Source organism: Aquarana catesbeiana, linkage group LG01 (genome assembly GCF_042186555.1).
Source record: "Aquarana catesbeiana isolate 2022-GZ linkage group LG01, ASM4218655v1, whole genome shotgun sequence".
NCBI lineage: Eukaryota > Metazoa > Chordata > Amphibia > Anura > Ranidae > Aquarana > Aquarana catesbeiana.
Genome location: NC_133324.1, coordinates 577,472,884 through 577,494,209, shown reverse-complemented (window position 1 = coordinate 577,494,209; position 21,326 = coordinate 577,472,884). Strand labels below are relative to the sequence as shown.

Here is a 21,326-nt window from a genome sequence, read left to right as displayed (position 1 = left end):
TCCATGCTTTGAAACAATTAGGTGCGATCCAGGCAGGGAAAAATGCGGGATTTTTAACAAAAGAAAGGAGCAATAAATGAGGAGATTGAAGGACAAGAGAAGTTTTGAATTTGTCCCAGATGGATAAAGAATGTTTTGTGATAGGATTGCGAATAAAAACACGATCAGTTGGTCTTAACCATAACATGTTAGATACTGAAATAGGGTCACAGTCAATAGATTCAATTGTTACCCATAAAGGAATTTCTTTGATTGCATTGTATTTTGGTAAATGTGCAAGGTGTGCAGCATGATAGTAAGCAGAAATATTTGGGAGACCTAAACCTCTGCAGCATTGTGAGAGACAGAGAGTGGATTTAGAGGTTCAAGGTTTCATTTTACCCCAGATAAAGGAGATACATCTGCACTGTGGAACTGTGATGGGCAAGACTCTAAAAAGATATAAAAACTTGGGCAATATAGCCATCTTAATTACATACATTTTTCCTATCCAGAATAGAGGGATAGAGGACCTTTGTGATAATAATTCAGTAACCTGTTTTAGTAATGGAGGGAAGTTAGCTGAATATAAGTCAGTTATCTTAGGAGTGAGTTGTATTCCTAGGTATTGAAGTCAATGAGGTGTCCAAGAGAAGGGAAGTAAATCTTTAGCAAGCTGAAGGTCTGAAGGAGGCAAGAAAATATTGAGCGCAGGAGATTTTTGATGGTTAGACTGTTGAGCCCGAAATGTGTGCAAAATGGTTTAGGACAGAGAGGAGATTAGGTGCTGTGATATGGGGGGATGGCATGAAGAGTAAGATGTCATCTGCAAAAAGACATACATTATGATGACATCCAGCTAATTCAATACCTTTTATGTTTGGATCAGATCTAATAATTGGCCAAGGGTTCAATAGGCAGTGCAAATAAGAAAGGACATCCTTGACTGGTGCTTCGTCCAATAGGGAAAGGGTCTGATTTAAAACCAGCATATTTGATAAATGCATTCAGCTTGTCGTATAAGGATGGAATCAACTTCAAAAAATGTGCTCCAAACCCCCAGACTGCTCCTCTTCAAGCAGACAGTCTCTGCCGTAGTATTAGCAGCTGAGCCCCAGTACACAGGTTCCTGGCAGGCTCTCTCACAACAGCTCTATCTTTTCAATCTTGGGCCCTCTCCAGGCTCCCGACAGCACAATAATACAGAAGTTTAAGATACAACGCAAAGGAGACACTTTTACACTCTGCCCACCCATTGTTAGTCTGCCCCACACTGTCTGGTTACTCCCGCTTGTCATGCTCTGTTCCGCAATGGGCGAGACTTAACATGTCTGACTGACCATTCACCAGTCAGCATCCTTCTGCCCTCCAGTGTAATCAAAGACTTCCTTACCAGGATTGCTATCTATGGGCCCTCTTTCAGCTGCAGCAGCAGTCAGTCAGGTACAGTCCAGCCTCCTTTTTCTCTCTGTGCTGTCCCTCAAACATGGGAAAGACAGAGAGAAAAAGAGAATGAGAGAAAAAGAGAAGGAGAAAAAAAAACTTCCTTGCTGCACTTATTTTGTCAGCTGCTAGCTGCTGGGCTAAATTTAAGTAGCCCCAGTTGGCATTAAATATTCATGACCACAGTGTATCCCCCTTTGTCTGCTGGCAGGATGGTTATATTCAGATCCTTACTAAGTGTTGTAAGAACCTTCCCCTCTAGTGGGCTCAAGTTGGAAAGAAGTGTTTTGGCAAAAGACAGGACGGCCAAGATCCTTAAACAGAAAAAGTCTTGTTGAACGTAACTAACTACTACAAGCTATATTATGACCTGGATAAACAAGAACCCGCACAGACAAACCAGAATGTTGTTTGAGGTTACCTAAAAAATTCTCAAATATCTGCACTCAACTGCTTGCCACAGGGAAATGTTATGAGACAAGTAACAACTTGTAGATAAATTGTGGTATTGCTCAGTTGCTCAGAAATTGATTGCACTACCAAGCAATTAAAATGTCTCTTGTGTGTGAGGTCACTTAAGTATCCATTTGGTACAAAACCAGTTATCTTTCTCTGGAGATTAATCTCTTTTACAATCTACCAATTAAAATCTCATGTGAAGTTTAAGCCTACAAGCATGGTATTTATTACAAATCAATTTATTCCTTGTAGTGGGAGTGCTTTGTGCTTGTTTTGGAAAAAACAAGCAACGTATGTAAGAGTTAAAAAAATATATACATATATAAGTAAAATATCTGTGAACTGTAGAGATGTACATAAAAAAAAAACACCTTTGTTTGCTTCAAACATCCAGTCCTGAGCAGAAGAGCAGAAGATATTCTCATGTTTCTTCTTAAATGTCCTTGCACATACAGTAAATTGATGTTTGACATTAACAGGGTCAAAACTAAAGTTAGGGCTTATTTCTAACCCTGACAGGCAAAAAAAAAAAACTGTTGACATTTTAAGAATAACATTTTTGTGTTTAAATACATAAAGTTTATGGTATCTTAAAGTCTATGCTCGCTAGACAGTGGTGTGAATGCCAGTTTCTCCATCATAGAGGAACAAAAAAAAAGAAAACAAATTTCACTAGGATCCTGCAAATACTGTAGCAGATCAGACACAGACACATGGATGGAAATTTATTAAAACTGGAGCAGACTGTGCATGGCAACCAATCAGCTTCTAACTTTAGCTTGTTCAGTTAAGCTTTGAAAATGAAAGATAAAACCTGATTGGTTGCCATGCGCAGCTGCGCAAGATTCTGGCTGCTCCAGTTTAAAAAAAATTCTGATTAAGGCTCTGTTTCCACTAGTGCGACTTTTCATGCGACTTGGGACTGAAAAGTCGCATGACAAATTGTTTCCCATGATTTCCAATGAGTACCGTTCATATCTGTGCGACTTCAAGTCGCAGCGACTTCAAAGTAGTCCCTGCACTACTTTGGTCCCACTTTGATGCGACTTGAGGTCCATAGATACAGGCATTGCTTCAAATCGCGGTAAAAAGTCGCGGTAAAATCGCGGTAAAAAATCGCGGCAAAATCGCGCGACTTTGGGGACGCACTAGTGGAAACCTAGCCTAAAGAATTAAAGTCTGATTTGCTAAAGGAGTTGATAATCTTCAAACAATAACGTGTGAATATTTAATGCTATTATCTTATCGTGTTAAATGCAGATTCCTGTTTACTTTTTAAATCTGCACATGACACATGACAATTTAAAGTGTGAACATTTTCAACTCCTTTAGTAAATCAACCTCATTACATCACAATATGATGCTTTGGAGGGCAGTAGGTACTAATGCGTCATTTCCCAGTATGTTAAGTATGAGAGAACTGCCAGTGGGCATAACAGCATATTAAAAAGAAATAAATGTTGGCTTGTTACTCTTAAAACCAGAGTTTTTGGACTCCTAAAAAAAACTTTTTCTTTTTGTTTTAGATGAAGTAGAGAAGAGATAAAATGTTTTCCATTTTTTTTTTTTGTGGAATGTGATCCCTCTAAAGGGACCCCCCTCTCTTTCTATTAAATAGTCAAAGGGACAAAAAGTGATGATAATTCCCAATGACTAACACAGAGACAGCAACAAAAAACATTTGGGTTTGGGTATTTAAAAAAAAAAAATCATACTTACCTAGGTGGATGCAGCATTTGTCCGATGCTGCATCTGTCCCCCACTGGCTGAGAACCGAGTGATCAAACACCGCTGATCACCCGGTTCTCAGAGCTCCATGAGCAGAGAGCTGGTGACTGGTAGTCACAGCACTCTGCTCTGCCCCTCCCCTCCCCCATGCTCACGGGAGCTGTAGCAGGGGTGGGAGCAGCTGGCTCAGGCTCTCAACTGCTCCCTAAGAGGCTGAGCCAGGTGCCAGTTCTAGATTCTGGGTGAATCCCAACCATATGGTTGTGATCCTTCCCCAGCCTGGACCACCTCTGTGACGTCAGCCTACAACGGGCTTCAGCCCACTGTGAGCTGAAAACGGGTCACAGGGGTGCAGAACGAACTGTACTCCTGTGATCCACAGGAAAAGTACAGCTCAACGAGCTCTGCTTTGGCTGTACTTCTCCTTAAAAAAAGAAGACAGCGCTGATAACCCTTCCACACCATATTAAAATCTATTCTGGCTGGAGTTGTAATTTAATTACTGTATTTTAATAGCTGCTAATTTAAAGCTCCAGGCAAACTGCTTAATGTGCAGACGACCGACAGGGGTTGATTTAGTAAATCTAGAGAGTGCAAAATCTGGTGCAGCTGTGCATGGTAGCCAATCAGCTTCTAACTTCAGTTTGTTCAATTAACCACTTCAATACCAGGCACTTAGACACCTTCCTGCCCAGGCCAATTTTCAGCTTTCAGCGCTGTCGCAATGTGAATGACAATTGCGCGGTAATGCAACACTGTACCCAAACAAATTTTTTATCATTTTGTTCCCACAAATATAGCTTTCTTTTGGTGGTATTTGATCACCTCTGTGGTTTTTATTTTTTGCGCAACAAAGAAAATTTTGAAAAAAAACAAGTTTTTCTTTGTTTTCTGTAAAAGTTTTTTGTAAATAAGTACGTTTTCTTCTTCAATGATGGGCACTGATATGCCTGCACTGACGGCCACTGATGAGGTGGCACCAATGAGGTGGCACTGATGAGGTGGCACTGATGTGCACTGATGATAGGCACTGATAGGCGGCACTGATGGGCACTGATAGGTGGCACTGATGGGCACTGATAGGTGGCACTGGTATGCAGCACTGATGGGCACTCATAGGTGACACTGATGGGCACTCATAGGCGGCACTGATGAGCTCTCATAGGTGGCATTGATGGGTACTTATGGATGGCACTGATGGGTACTTATGGATGGCACTGATGGGTGGCACAGATGGGCACTGATGGGTGGCACTGATGACACTGATGGGTGGCATTGCTGAGCATCACTGATATATAATGGTGCCAGTCAGTGCCCATTTGTGGGCACTAATTGGCACACATTGGGCATAATTTGCACATGTGGATGGCCATGGGGTACATACCTGGCCATCCACATGTTGCCCCCTTTGATGGTGGTCCTGGCGGTTTCCCTGGTGGTATAGTGTGGGATCCGAGGGGGGGGCTGCGCTGATAAACATTCAGCGCAGACCCCCCTGTCAGGATAGCCGCCGATCGGCTCTCCTCTGCGCGCGTCTGTCAGACGCGAGTGAGGAAAAGCCGATCAACAGCTTTTCCTACTGACATCGTGATCAGCCGTGATTGGACACGGCTGATCACGTGGTAAAGAGCCTCCGCCGGAGGCTCTTTACCAAGATCGGTGGAGCGGTGTGTCAGACTGACACACCGCTCCACCAATCGCCGCAATGCGCGCCCCGCGGGCGCACGGTGGCTGTTATCCTGTTGGACGTCATATGACGCCCAGTCAGGATAACTGAACCACCGCCCGGCCGTCAATCTACTATAGGCCGGGTGGGAAGTGGTTAAGCTTTGACAAAAGAAAAACCTAGAAGCTGATTGGTTACTATGTAGAACTGCACCAGATTTTGCACTCTCCAGTTTTCGTATGTTAACCCCACAGCGCGTATAAGTGAATAATTTTATCTGCCAAAAGATTTGTATTTCTTCCATCCAGTTCTGAAATGTATACAGCTCTGCCACATCCTACAGTCTTGTTTGTCAGTTTTTGTCTTCTGCAGTTCAGTATTACTTGCAGGTCTTCTCCTTCCACCAGCCTGCCATTTGACAGTAAAGGTGAAGAAGCAGACTAATGAGCTTGTCTCACTATCACTCTGCTCTCACCTCCCATCTCCTTGCAATGTGGCACAAGTGAAGTGGCTCCTTGTCCTGCTTCTCACTCTCCCAGTCTGAGCTCTGCTGTACAGAGTAAAAGAGGATAATACTAGGTCAAATGTATGGAACTTACACTACTTGTATTTAAAACCAATTTTTGGATGTATTAATGAATTTGGAGATGCATTATTTGTGTACTTATATATGCCTAGTGTTCAGCTTTAAAGGGAAATTATCTTCATAATACTTACTGTGGAGCTTCCAACTACATGTGCTATGAGTAGGCAGAAACTTTTCTCCAAATACATCTGAAAAAATAGCTAATTTGGTAAGAACTAATATGCAGTTGGGGTAAAAAAAGGCAGATTCTGTTCCAGGTTTTCTGACAGATACAGTAAATATTTTAAAGGACAGGTGTCCTTCACATCTGTGCCCTGCTTGTAAACCTCTTTAGGTTAATCATCCTGTTTTGCATATTTACCCTATGCTTGCTCCACTTACTTCATCTTTCTGTACAATTTAAGGATGAAGAAACCAGCTACACAATTATCAAGTCTAAGGAGACAGAAATCACGGCAGAGGGACTAAAGCCTGCGTCATCCTATATATTCCAGATCCGAGCACGCACGGCCGCAGGGTATGGCGCCTACAGTCGCAGATTTGAGTTTGAAACCAGCCCAGTGTGTAAGTCATTTTAATTACTGTCAGCTCATGTCCATGTAATAGTTAGCGGAAAGAGTCAGCAGATCAATACCATAACAGGGAACTGTCATTCTTACACTGCTCTAGATTTCCTCTCCCAGGTCTGATGCATTAAATGAAGAGGCCCTATTCATGTCACTCAGCAGGATACACACTTCACGCTTTGGTCCTTGCTTTCTCATTTGATTAAGCCCAAAGAGAGGGTCAATTTCAACCTGTACTAAAAACTAGAAGATCAGAAAAATGAAGTGTATATTTTACAGGTTGTGGTTTTTTTTAAGCGTAATCAAATCATACAGCATTATTTGAAAATTATTTGAAATTTTCATATCGGTAGCTTGGAAAAGGGCAAGCAATGATATGGAACATAAACACATAACAGCTGCTATTTATAATATTGAAAATAGTATCATTTTAAAGGGGCTTTATGGTGTCTCTTTATACCTGGAGAGGAAACACCTATTTTGATCATTGGCCAAAGTTCAGTAAGGTTGAACAGGTCCACCCTGACACTAGACTGAGGGTTGGGATCAGACTGAGGCCATTACCAGGATCTAGAGATTAAAGGGAGTCTTACAGTGGGGAAAATAATGATTAGATCTCCTGCAGATTTTGTACATTTGCCCACTTAAAAGAATTTGGGGGTCTATAATTTTTATCATAGGTGTATTTTAAATGATAGAGACAGAATACCAACCAAAAATGCAGAACAAAAAACACATGACACAAATGTTATAAATTGAGATGCAGTTCAATGAGTAAAATAAGTATTTGATACCAACCAACAATAATTCTGGCTCCCACTGACTGGCTACAGTGTGTGCTCATGTGGTACACAGATTAGTCCTGTCAATTTAAGAAGGTGCTCCTAACGACAACTCGTTATGTGTATAAAAGATACCTGTCCACAGAATCTTTTTCTTCCATTCAAACCTAGCCATTATGGGCAAGACTAAAGAGCTATCAAAGGACGTCAGGCTGGCGAGAAGGAGACAACTGTTGGAGCGATTATTTGCAAATGGAAGAAATACAAAATAACCATTAATCATCCTCGGTCTGGAGGTCCATGCAGGATTTTGCATCATGGGGTAAGGATGATCATGAGAAAAGTGAGGGATCAACCTAGAACTACACGGGAGAAGCTTGTGAATGATCTCAAGGCAGTTGGAACCACAGTCGCCAAACAAACCATTGATAACACAATACACTGCCATGGATTAAAATCCTGCAGTGCCCTCAAGGTAACCCTCTTCAAGAAGACACATGTACAAGCCAATCTGACATTTGCCAATGAACATCTTAATTATTCAGAGAAGGATTGGGAGAAAATGCTGTGTTCAGATGAGACCAAAATTTAGCTCTTTGGCAGTAACTCGACTCGCCGTGTTTGGAGGAAGAAAAATGCTGACATTCACCCTAAGAACACCATCCCTACAGTCAAGCTTGGATGAGAACCTTCTTCCCTCAGCTAGAACACTGAAGATGGGTCATGGATGGGTCTTCAAGCATGACAATGACCCAAAACATACTGCCAAGGCAACAAAAGAATGGCTCAAAAAGAAGCACATTAGGGTCAAGGAGCGGCCTAGCCAGTCTCCAGACCTTAATCCTATAGAAAATTTATGTAGGGAGTAGACATGTGCACACTGAAATATTTCGTTTCGGAATTTCGTTTTTGTCCGAAAAATAAATTTATTTAGTTACTCCCAAAATTCGTTTTTTTAAATTTCGTTTTTCATTAAAAATTGCATTCATCCGAAAATCCAAATGAAGGTCGAATCTGTCATTGAAGGCTTATGGTGTCTGTCGAATGTTCAAAGAAGATTCGACGGAGCAGCTAAACTGTACGACACCGTATAGTTTACCTGCTCCGTCGAATCTTCTTAGAACTTTCAACAGACACCATAAGCCAAAGTACGTGTGTACTTAGTTCTAGCTATTTTACTGCTCCTCCTCTTTGGTTACAATCAGCCAATAACATTCATCATCATCATTATTTTTATTTATCTTTTCTCCCCTACGTCGAATCTTTTCTCCCCTACGTCGAATCTTTTCTCCCCTACGTCAAATCTTTTCTCCTCTACGTCGAATCTTTTCTCTCTATGTCGAATCTTTTCTCTCTATGTAGAATAATCTTGGTCTAATAGAGCTAAGGTTAGGCACATTCGACCACAGGTTTGATGGACTCAGATTGTTATTGTCATCATCATGTCGAATTTCCTATCTATATCGAACTGTTGTAGCAACGAAAACGAAAATAAAGCATTTGTTTATGTCGGATCTTTCGTTTTTTTGTCGCTCTATTTTTGTTCATATCGCAAAAAATAAAAACCACAGAGATGATCACATACCACCAAAAAAGCTCTATTTGTGGGAAAAAAAATGTTTGGGTACAATGGCCGTGCAATTGTCAGTTAAAGCGGCGCAGTGCTGTATCGCAAAAAATGGCCTGGTCATTGAGCAGCCAAATCTTTCCACTGTATCTGTGAGTTGTTTATCTGTCTCGGACTTAACATTTTTTGATACATTGACTTAAAGTGTGCATATGTTTTTTTGTTTTTTAATTAGTAACTCTGGACTCTTTAGAGTTTAGATCATTATTACAGCAAGAGAAATGTTATTTTTGATATTTTTATTGTTGAATACATTTTATTTAAAGTTTATTAATTATATTTATTTATTTTCTTAAAAAAAGGTTAGCAGTGGCAGCCTTCATATTTGGATATTTGCTTTTTAACAGATTTACTTGGATTAATTAAAGGTGATCTGTGGTTGCTTGCATGTTTACTGCAGACTTGCTGTGTTCATAAATTATAACTACATTTTATTTTTTTTAGAGGTGAATACAGAATTAAGTTGTATAGTAGGTTTCTATTACCACACTGAGATCACATTGAATATATAATATTCATAAAGGAGAAATGTTTTATTTTTGTATATTTATTTATTTTTTAAAATATTTTTTATTGGATTTTTCTCAAATGTACATTTATATAAGTATATAAATGAAATGCAATAAACAGTATATAGATGACATATCGCTTATCCGGTGCTATGAAAGGTACAAACCTAACAGGGTGTACAAATTCCAGTTCGGGGTAGGATAAGCAGTGATAAACCAAGCAAAGGTAATATGAACAAAGGATATAACAATGGTAATAAAAGCATATGAGATAAAAAAGGAAAAGGGGGGAAGGAGGGGGCAAGGGTGAGGAGGGTAGGAGGGATTGGAGTGAAGGAGGAAGGGGGAAGAAAAAGGGGGGGTAGAGAGCAGCAATAGGAGGTTGTAGATCAATATGGTGTATTCAAAGGTTGTATCTTTTTGTGTACCAGAGGTTCCATGGATTCCAGAGTCTCATGAGGTTGGTGTGTGTATGTTTCCCATGAGAAAGGATAGACTCATAAGTGCAGTGAGAATGTACTAATGTAACTATGTCTGTGAGACTGGGGACATCTTTTGTCTTCCATTTCTGGCGAACAGGAGTTTAGTTGCCAAGAGAATGTGTGTGGTCACAAGTCATAGATTTGGGGGTAAGTCATCAGTGGTCAAGTTGAGGATAGCAAGGTGAGGGGTTAGTGAGATGTGGATCTGCAGAACGTCTCGCAACATTATCTCTACTTCAGTCCAGAGACGACGTATGTGTGGGCAAGCCCAAAATATGTGTATAAGGGTACCAGGTAAGTTACATTCACTCCAACAGTCATGTGAGGTATGTGCGTAGATTTTGGCCATTTTAATTGGTGTCATATACCATCTCATCAATATTTTTAGAGTGAGATCCCATAAGGAGGTGCAGGATGTGTATTTATAGATAGATTTGATTGCTTTTTGCCATTGCTGGTCTGAAAATGGTTTTGTATATTAGTTTCCCAGTCCATGGGCCAGCCCATGAAAATTCATGTTTAGAGATGTTTGTCCTTTCTTGGATCAGCATTTGTTTAATGTGAGTGTAGTTGTGGGCAAATAGACCTTTTGTGGACTTGGAGAGTGTAATACCTAGGTACGGTATCCCAGTGTCTGCCCAAGGATAGGGATATATGTTCCTAAGAAGGTTGCTGGTGATTGCGTCAAGGCTTATATCTAGGATGTATGATTTATGTTCATTCACTTTGTAGTAACAGACATTGCTAAATCTTTGTAGTAGTAGTTGTATTGAAGCCAGGGAAGTAATGGGATTTGTGATCATCATGATCACATTATCTGCAAACAGATTGATTTTATGCTCTATGGTGCCGATTTTGAAGCCTGCTATTTCACGATTGGTTCTAACATGCTCTGCTAGAGGTTCCATCACCAGATTGAAAATGAGTGTCGATAAAGGACAGCCTTGGCAGGTGCCATTAGTGATAGAGAATGGTTTGGATAACATTTCTGAAGTATATACCTGTGCCGAGGGGGAAGAATATAGTGCCATTATGTCTGACAGCATAGGTCCCTGGAATCCAAATTTAATGAGGGTCGCTCTCATATACTCCCAATGGACTCTATCAAATGCCTTCTCTGCATTCAGGGAAAGAAGCAGAGAATGGCGTTCGAGTTGATCCAACACTGTGAATGATGTTGATAATTCTGCGGGTTGCATCAAATGTTTGTCTGCCTTTTGTGAAACCTGACTGGTCTCTGTGAATGAGTAAGGGCATTAGGTCTATCAATCGATTAGCTATGAGTTTGGCATATATTTTAGTGTCAAGATTGAGCAGAGAGATGGGTCGGACGTTTTGTGCGCTCGTGGGTTCCTTCCCTGGCTTCGGTAGCGTAATGATCAAGGTAGATAGCATTTCTGTAGGGAGAGAGGAGGACAAGGCAGCGTCTTTGTAAACTTTAGATAGAAAGGGTGATAAAATTGTACCAAACTTTTTATAGTATTCGCTAGTGAGTCCGTCAGGGCCTGGGGATTTGTTGGAGGGGAGGGCTGAGATTGTTCGTGTAATTTCTAGGGAGGTGAATGGCGCATTTAACATCTGTAGGTGATCCTCAGATAGCTTGGGAAGATTAATTTAGTGAAGGAACGATGCTATATCTTGAGAAGAAGGTTGTGCAACAGAGGAATCATCTTTTAAATTGTAAAGGGTATTATAGTAGTCGCTAAAGGCATCTGCAGTTGCTAAGGGATCAATTAGTTTTTGTTTTGAGACAGGGGGGTAAAGGTGGGTGATTTTAGTTTTGGAGTAATGACATTTAATTCTAGTGGCCATGGATTTCCCTGCCTTGTTACCAGTGGAGTAGTGTTTGGCTTTAAAGTGAGTATGGGCTTTTTCTTAGGATTCTAGTAGATGGGTTCTTAATTCTTGCCTGAGGAGATTTCATTCATTTTTGGTAGTGGGGTCTAGATTGGATTGGTTCTGGCTTTCTAGGATTTTGATCTCGGATGTAAGGGAATCTAGACACTGTGATCTCCTCCTCCGCTCCTAGTTGAACAAAGATCCCCCTAATGAATGCTTTGTGGGCATTCCAGAGGACCGAGTTATTGCTAACAGATCCTGCATTAATGGCAAAGTATTCCTCCAATCGGTCTTTGATGTACTCTGAGTAAGTTGGGGAGTTAATGATGGCAGCATTGGCTCTCCATATCCACGCAGTGGAAGTAGATGTTGACTCATTCAAAGTCATGGTAACTGGGGCATGGTCGGACCACGTTATGGTGAAGATCTCTGATGAGGATACATTGGACAGGGTCCACTTGTCTACCAAAAAATAGTCAATCCGGGTGTATGAGTTGTGGCAAGGGGAGAAGTAAGAGTAATCTCTTTCTGTGGTGTGGTGGCATCTCCACACATCATATAGGTCGTGTGACCGTATAAAGGAGCCCCTAGGTGATGTGGTCCTGCTGGTTCGGGATGAAGTGTCTATGGAGTTGTCCGGTACTACATTAAAGTCCCCACAGATAATAAGGTGGCCCTGACGGAAAAGGTTGATTTTCTTCATGAGTTTGGATAGGAAGCTGATTTGTTTCTTGTTAGGGGCGTAAATTGTCACAATGGTATATCTGACACGGTTTAAGGAGCAATCTAGAGCTAGATATCTGCCATTTGTATCCACCATGCTATTGTGGAGTGTTAAAGAGGTTGTATTTTTAATGGCTATTAGGACTCCATTCTTTTTGTCTGGCCCTGAGGCTTTAAAAATGTTTGGGAAGTTCTTGTTGGTGCAAAAGGGCTCTGCAGAGATTTTGAAGTGCGTCTCTTGCACGCAAAGGACGTCGCAGAGGGAGGTTTGTGCAGTTTTCCACAGAGATACCCTTTTAGCTGGGTGGTTTAAGCCTTTTACGTTCAATTACATAAATTTAGGCAACTTGGGCGGTGTTGTAAAGTAGATCAAGAAAAGGTAGTACTTACAATCATGAGTGGTCAGTTAGATGCAGTAGGGAAATTTGGAATGTTGCTGTATCCTCGGACTTGTTGTGACAGTGGTCTTCAGAGAAGGATTTGTTTCGGTGGTCTTGCGCTCTCCAGGGTAAAGTTAGAGGGGAAATAGATAGGGAGGTAACAGTTAGTGTAAAACAACAGCAGAAATAATAAGGGAGGAATCAGGGGTCAGTAGTATAACCAGTGAACTACTGTGTACGTTTGAGGGTAATAGTTCGTGGGCTATCTGCAATGAGCAGGCACTGAATTGGGGTGCAGATGGGAACTTAGCACAATGATGTCACTAACCTCATCGTTTACTTGTTAGAGCCGGAACGGGGTCCCTTGATGTGGGATTGAGAATCTTCTGAATGTCTCTTCTGGACAGAGGCATCAGATTCTGGAAGGATTTCTTGAGCAGTTGAATGCCCTCTTCCACTGTGTGGATGCTGTGCTTCACCCCATTCTTGGTGACTAGAAATTTGGTCGGGAATCCCCATTGGTATGGGATCCTGTGGTTGTTTAGAGGTTTGGTGATGGTCTGAAATTGGCGCCGCTGTTGGCGGGTGTATTGGGAGAAGTCAGCAAAAAGTTGCAACTTTGAGTATGGAGGCAGTAGTTGGTCAAGACATCTTGCTGTGGCTAAGAGCATATCTTTGGTATGAAAGAAGTGGATCTTCATTCTTTTTGTCTGGCCCTGAGGCTTTAAAAATGTTTGGGAAGTTCTTGTTGGTGCAAAAGGGCTCTGCAGAGATTTTGAAGTGCGTCTCTTGCACGCAAAGGACGTCACAGAGGGAGGTTTGTGCAGTTTTCCACAGAGATACCCTTTTAGCTGGGTGGTTTAAGCCTTTTACGTTCAATTACATAAATTTAGGCAACTTGGGCGGTGTTGTAAAGTAGATCAAGAAAAGGTAGTACTTACAATCATGAGTGGTCAGTTAGATGCAGTAGGGAAACTTGGAATGTTGCTGTATCCTCGGACTTGTTGTGACAGTGGTCTTCAGAGAAGGATTTGTTTCAGTGGTCTTGCGCTCTCCAGGGTAAAGTTAGAGGGGAAATAGATAGGGAGGTAACAGTTAGTGTAAAACAACAGCAGAAATGATAAGGGAGGAATCAGGGGTCCTTATCATTACCATATGTACGTTTGAGGGTAATAGTTTGTGGGCTATCTGCAATGAGCAGGCACTGAATCGGGGTGCAGATGGGAACTTAGCACAATGATGTCACTAACCTCATCGTTTACTTGTTAGAGCCGAAACGGGGTCCCTTGATGTGGGATTGAGAATCTTCTGAATGTCTCTTCTGGACAGAGGCATCAGATTCTGGAAGGATTTTTTGAGCAGTTGAATGCCCTCTTCCACTGCGTGGATGCTGTGCTTCACCCCATTCTTGGTGACTAGAAATTTGGTCGGGAATCCCCATTGGTATGGGATCCTGTGGTTGTTTAGAGGTTTGGTGATGGTCTGAAGTTGGCGCCACTGTTGGCGGGTGTATTGGGAGAAGTCAGCAAAAAGTTGCAACTTTGAGTATGGAGGCAGTAGTTGGTCGAGACATCTTGCTGTGGCTAAGAGCATATCTTTGGTATGAAAGAAGTGGATCTTCATAAGAGTGTCACGGGGTACTTCTACTGGGAGAAGAGGAGGCTTCGGTAGGTGGTGAATGCGGTCAATGATTGTCTCCACAGGCGGGAGGTCTGGCAGGAGCGATGAGATCAGCTTTCTAGCATATGAATTTAGATCAGCTGGTAGGATAGATTTGGGTATACCGCGTATTTTCACGTTGGTGCGTCTCGATCGGTCCTCGAGGTCCGCCATTTTGGCTCGCACCCACTGTTGTTCTTCTCTAGTACAATCGTGTGCATCCACTAGGTCATTAACTGTTTCTGTCATGGTGCCCACTTGTTGCTCAATGCGGCCTACTTTGTGCCCCATATCTATCATCTCAGATCTAAATGCTGAGAACATGGAGTAGATGTCATTGTGCAGTGAACTATGTAGGGAGATCAGCATTTCTTTTAGCATAGTGTCAATAACAGGCTGGTTGGAAGTGGGGAAGACCGCTATAGGTGATGGCACAGGAGCCTGTATTGGGAGATGCTCAAATGCAGGCCTTACCTCTGGAGCCTGGGCGGCTGTATCCAGTCGCATCCGCGATTTTGCTGGACTATTTGAAACGGAGGATGGTCCAGATGATTCAGAGGGACCTGAGGTGTCTTCCTGTGGTAGGATGTTGGATGCATCTGCATCAGGCAGGTCAGTGTAAACCCGATCCCCTCACGGTGAGCGATCGCGGGCGCCATCTTGGATAAGGCCTCCGGGAGGCACAGTGAAGAAATCAGTCAGCTTTCTCAGGTGACGGTATTCTTTGCGTTTGCGGGTGGTCCCGGTCTGGTTCCCCAGTGTGTGAGGGTCCTGATGGGTCATCTTTGCGTGTCAGGTTAGCATTGCTGGCGATCGTGTCCCCGTTCTGTGCAGGAGCTGAAGAGTCAGGCTGCCATTCAGCTCGGCGGTTAGCCACACCCCCTCAGAAAGTTTTTATTTTCATAAAAATGTATGTATGTATGTAAATCTTATAATTACTATTTGTTGGTGTTTCTTCACAATGATTCTTATGCCCTGTACGCACGGTCGGATTTTCTGACGGAAAATGTGTGATAGGACCTTTTTGTCGGTAATTCCGACCATGTGTGGGCTTCATCATACATTTTCCATCGGAATTTCCGATACACAAAGTTTGAGAGCTTGCTATAAAATTTTCCGACAACAAAATCTGTTGTCGGAAATTCCAATCGTGTGTACACAAATCCGACGCACAAAGTGCCACGCATGCTTAGAATTAGGGATGAGCTTCGAGTTCGAGTCGAACTCATGTTCGACTCGAACATTGGCTGTTCGCAAGTTCGCCGAACAGCGAACAGTTTGGGGTGTTCGCGGCAAATTCGAATGCCGCGGAACACCCTTTAAAAGTCTATGGGAGAAATCAAAAGTGCTAATTTTAAAGGCTAATATGCAAGTTATTGTCATAAAAAGTGTTTGGGGACCTGGGTCCTGCCCCAGGGGACATGGATCAATGCAAAAAAAAGTTTTAAAAACGGCCGTTTTTTCAGGAGCAGTGATTTTAATAATGCTTAAAGTCAATCAATAAAAGTGTAATATCCCTTTAAATTTCGTACCTGGGGGGTGTCTATAGTATGCCTGTAAAGGGGCGCATGTTTCCCGTGTTTAGAACAATCTGACAGCAAAATGACATTTCGAAGGAAAAAACTAATTTAAAACTACCCGCGGCTATTGCATTGCCGACAATACACATAGAAGTTCATTGATAAAAACGGCATGGGAATTCCCCAAAGGGGAACCCCGAACCAAAATTAAAAAAAAAAAAATGATGTGGGAGTCCCCCTAAATTCCATACCAGGCCCTTCAGGTCTGATATGGATATTAAGGGGAACCCCGGCCAAAATAAAAAAAAAAAAATGACGTGGGGTTCCCCCTAAATTCCATACCAGACCCTTCAGGTCTGGTATGGATTTTAAGGGGAACCCCGCGCCAAAAAAAAAAAAAAAAACGGCGTGGGGTCCCCCCAAAAATCCATACCAGACCCTTATCCGAGCACGCAACCTGGCAGGCCGCAGGAAAAGAGGGGGGGACGAGAGTGCGGCCCCCCCTCCCTCCTGAACCGTACCAGGCCACATGCCCTCAACATTGGGAGGGTGCTTTGGGGTAGCCCCCCAAAACACCTTGTCCCCATGTTGATGAGGACAAGGGCCTCATCCCCACAACCCTGGCCGGTGGTTGTGGGGGTCTGCGGGCGGGGGGCTTATCGGAATCTGGAAGCCCCCTTTAACAAGGTGACCCCCAGATCCCGGCCCCCCCTGTGTGAAATGGTAAGGGGGTACTTATACCCCTACCATTTCACGAAAAAAGTGTCAAAAATGTTAAAAATGACAAGAGACAGTTTTTGACAATTCCTTTATTTAAATGCTTCTTCTTTCTTCTATCTTCCTTCATCTTCTGGTTCTTCTGGTTCTTCCTCCGGCGTTCTCGTCCAGCATCTCCTCCGCGGCGTCTTCTCTCTTCTTCTCCTCGGGCCGCTCCGCACCCATGGCATGGGGGGGAGGCTCCCGCTCTTCTCTTCTTCTTTTCTTCTCTTCTTCTCTTCTTCATTTTCTTCTCCGGGCCGCTCCGCAATCCATGCTGGCATGGAGAGAGGCTCCCGCTGTGTGACGGCGCTCCTCGTCTGACAGTTCTTAAATAACGGGGGGCGGGGCCACCCGGTGACCCCGCCCCCCTCTGACGCACGGGACATGACGGGACTTCCCTGTGGCATTCCCCGTGACGTCACAGGGAAGTCCCGTCAAGTCACCGTGCGTCAGAGTGGGGTGGGGTCACCGGGTGGCCCCGCCCCCCCCCGTTATTTAAGAACTGTCAGACGAGGAGCGCCGTCACACAGCGGGAGCCTCCCTCCATGCCAGCATGGATTGCGGAGCGGCCCGGAGAAGAAAATGAAGAAGAGAAGAAGAGAAGAAAAGAAGAAGAGAAGAGCGGGAGCCTCCCCCCCATGCCATGGGTGCGGAGCGGCCCGAGGAGAAGAAGATAGAAGACGCCGCGGAGGAGATGCTGGACGAGAACGCCGGAGGAAGAACCAGAAGAGCCAGAAGAACCAGAAGAACCAGAAGATAAAGGAAGATAGAAGAAAGAAGAAGCATTTAAATAAAGGAATTGTCAAAAACTGTCTCTTGTCATTTTTAACATTTTTGACACTTTTTTCGTGAAATGGTAGGGGTACTTATGTACCCCCTTACCATTTCACACAGGGGGGGGGCCGGGATCTGGGGGTCACCTTGTTAAAGGGGGCTTCCAGATTCCGATAAGCCCCCCGCCCGCAGACCCCCACAACCACCGGCCAGGGTTGTGGGGATGAGGCCCTTGTCCTCATCAACATGGGGACAAGGTGTTTTGGGGGGCTACCCCAAAGCACCCTCCCAATGTTGAGGGCATGTGGCCTGGTACGGTTCAGGAGGGAGGGGGGGCCGCACTCTCGTCCCCCCCTCTTTTCCTGCGGCCTGCCAGGTTGCGTGCTCGGATAAGGGTCTGGTATGGATTTTTGGGGGGACCCCACGCCGTTTTTTTTTTTTTTTTGGCGCGGGGTTCCCCTTAAAATCCATACCAGACCTGAAGGGTCTGGTATGGAATTTAGGGGGAACCCCACGTCATTTTTTTTTTTTAATTTTGGCCGGGGTTCCCCTTAATATCCATACCAGACCTGAAGGGCCTGGTATGGAATTTAGGAGGACTCCCACGTCATTTTTTTTTTTAAATTTTGGTTTGGGGTTCCCCTTTGGGGAATTCCCATGCCGTTTTTATCAATGAACTTCTATGTGTATTGTCGGCAATGCAATAGCCGCGGGTAGTTTTAAATGAGTTTTTTCCTTCAAAATGTCATTTTGCTGTCAGACTGTTCTAAACACGGGAAACATGCGCCCCTTTACAGGCATACTATAGACACCCCCCAGGTACGAAATTTAAAGGGATATTACACTTTTATTGTTTGACTTTAAGCATTATTAAAATCACTGCTCCTGAAAAAACGGCCGTTTTTAAAACTTTTTTTTGCATTGATCCATGTCCCCTGGGGCAGGACCCAGGTCCCCAAACACTTTTTATGACAATAACTTGCATATAAGCCTTTAAAATTAGCACTTTTGTTTATTCATGTTCGTGTCCCATAGACTTTAACGGTGTTCGCGAGTTCGAACGAACTTTTTTCCTGTTTGCATGTTCTGGTGCGAACCGAACAGGGGGGTGTTCGGCTCATCCCTACTCAGAATAAATTAAGAGACGAAAGCTATTGGCTACTGCCCTGTTTATAGTCCCGACGTACGTGTTTTACGTCACCGTGTTCAGGACGATCGGATTTTCCAGCAACTTTGTGCGACTGTGGGTATGCAAGACAAGTTTGAGCCAACATCCGTCGGAAAAAATCCATGGATTTTGTTGTTGGAATATCCGATCAATGTCCGACCGTGTGTACAGGGCATAAGTCTAAGGTGTGCAAATCCAAGGGGTGTACAAAACAGAGGATAGAACAAACAATTAATACCTGTGTTGTCCAGTTACTAATGTATGTGTATTATATCTGCCTAGAGTTCAGTTTTACATAATGGCAAAGTTCCCTTCAAATCAAAAAGCTCATTGCAGAAATGTTTCTGTAAACAGATATGGTGACATTATAGAAATTCCCGTTGTTCACCAATTCTTGTATGTAGCAAATATGATCATTTTTACCAACTGAAAGTGTATCATTTACAGGTTACCAGATATCTTTCTAAAGCAAGCCATAGATTATGCAGTTTTCTTAAAATCACTTGATTCCACCATCAACGCAGTGGGAGGCTTTCCTGCCATCAGAGCCACTGCTGACAGGGATGGCATGAGAAAACCTGACATGCTGGTTGAGCTGGTGGTTGTCTATCGATTGACTGCAGTACAACTAGGCTGCCCATGGATGGATTGAAATTTGGATGTTTTTTGCAGAACCGGCTAAATTTGAAGCCATTTATGGCCGGCATTTGGTTCTGCTTTAAATATACAAATTCATTAAAAAACTTATGACACCGCTATAAATGCACTTTTAACTAAACAGTTTTGCAGAAGCTGCAGTTGCTAATTCCTCTGAATCCCCCTGTGTACTGGGTAAAATTAAAACCGTAATCTCTGTTTTCTGTCTATTCACTCAGCATTTGCTGCAACCGGTGATCAGAGCCAGATTCCTATAATAGCTGTGTCTATCACGGTGGGGGTTATTCTGCTTGCTGGAGTTGTCGGTTTTCTTCTCAGTGGAAGGTATGTAGAAAGTCATGCTTCTGAAACAAGAAACTACAGTTTATACACAATGTCAATTTTCAGTCAAAATGTAAGATAATTGCTTATTTTTATGTGGCATTGTCATTTACATAGGCCAATAGTATATTCCAACTTCTGAATTGTTTTGTGAACCCATGAACATGTTCCTCATTCCTGCATGAACAGTTCCTAAACTGTGAACTTATTTTTTACCTATTTTAAGTTGAAGTTTACAATTTCCATATGCATTGATTTGTAGGTGTTAGTTTGTTAGTTTTTATTTTTTTTTTATTTTAAGGTTTATTTATTTTTTTTTTTCCTTTTTTCCTTTCTTTAGAGTTTGTGTTTTTTTATTATTATTATTATTATTTTTTTTTACATTTTAATGTTCTGCTACAACTTTTGTGAATCAGTACTGCTTGGACCTTGAAGAAGGGGACATACTCCGAAAGCTTGTCCTGAAAAACTGTATGTTCAAATAAAAATAATTAAATAAATTTTAAAAAATATCACGGACAGTACTCAATTTTGCCAGACATATAGGAATGTAATGTGTTACTGTTACTACTTGACTTTTTTGTGAACTATACATTTTGTGCTGATTTGAAGCTCCAATTTGCCAAACAGTATGGACTTTAGATCTTTGGTTTTGGTAATTAATTTTGGTAAAGGAAGGACTTTGATTGCTTTTCAAAGTTTTAGCCTTATTTCTGACAACACTATACAGAAATATATGTATACTGCGCTATAAAAAATCTTTTGTAGCACACTTCAGTATAGTTTACAGAACTTCTCTTTAATTCCCAGTTTTCTAAGCATTCAAAAAACTTCACCACTGATTGCATTATCTACAAAAATGCTTCAATAAAATGGAATAAACACAGGATCAAGTAGTCTTTTTAACACAGCTTATATAAATGGTATAATGATAAAAATACACATACAGTAATATATATTTTTTCTCTTTAGTTTAATAAACATGTGTATAGTTATGTATACATTTATATAATATCCTTACAGTTGGTTTTATATTTTTTCACAGATCAATATGTTGAGGTAAAAGAGAAAAGTCCATAAAAACTAGTCCCTGCTTCTGCAGATTTAAGTTTTCTCCATTAATTTTCAGACCAAAGTATGTTTATTTTCTAATCAAATTCATAATAAGTTTGGATTTCCCATTAAGCTACAACCACTTAGTTTTTCCATCCAACTAATAAGATTATATATTTCCAAAGTTCTGGGAGCATTGTCATTTTAAGGGTCAAACGAGTTATAGCAGAATGCTCTGTAAACAGTTAATTTGGCTTTCCAGAGAGTCTCCAGTAATTATCTAGATAATTGGGGTCAGAACAAGACAAAATATAAATGTATTTGCATAAATTGCAACTACTAGGTCTCGGCTTGCAGGGAATCACAGCCATTAATGATTGAAATCTAATTGTTTATTCACAGTTAGAAAATGAATTTACGTATCTCTGGAGTACATATTTCTACAGAGATTATTTATTTTTTGGGCCATGCAATAGAAATTGTTGGAAATATATAAATTAATCTAATTATGATGTCTGCTTTTTAGAAAGGCATTTTAATATAATGTTGATGGTTAGCATACAATATGGATTTAGTAGGCAGAATATGGTATATCTAAATAAAAGTACTGGTTAGAGTATCTCTTCCTATGTACACTATGTAATGT

General features: G+C 42.0%; 1 protein-coding gene across 3 annotated transcripts in view; it reads left to right on the top strand.

The window, feature by feature from the left end:
* The window catches only part of EPHA5 (EPH receptor A5), a 539,960-nt gene that overhangs the window by 464,336 nt on the left and 54,298 nt on the right, over positions 1-21,326 (top strand). For all 3 annotated transcript variants that reach the window (XM_073597764.1, XM_073597756.1, XM_073597752.1), the window contains exons 7-8: positions 6,266-6,425; positions 19,525-19,630. In XM_073597764.1, coding sequence (XP_073453865.1) covers positions 6,266-6,425; positions 19,525-19,630 — 266 coding nt within the window. The remainder of the gene's footprint in view (positions 1-6,265; positions 6,426-19,524; positions 19,631-21,326) is intronic.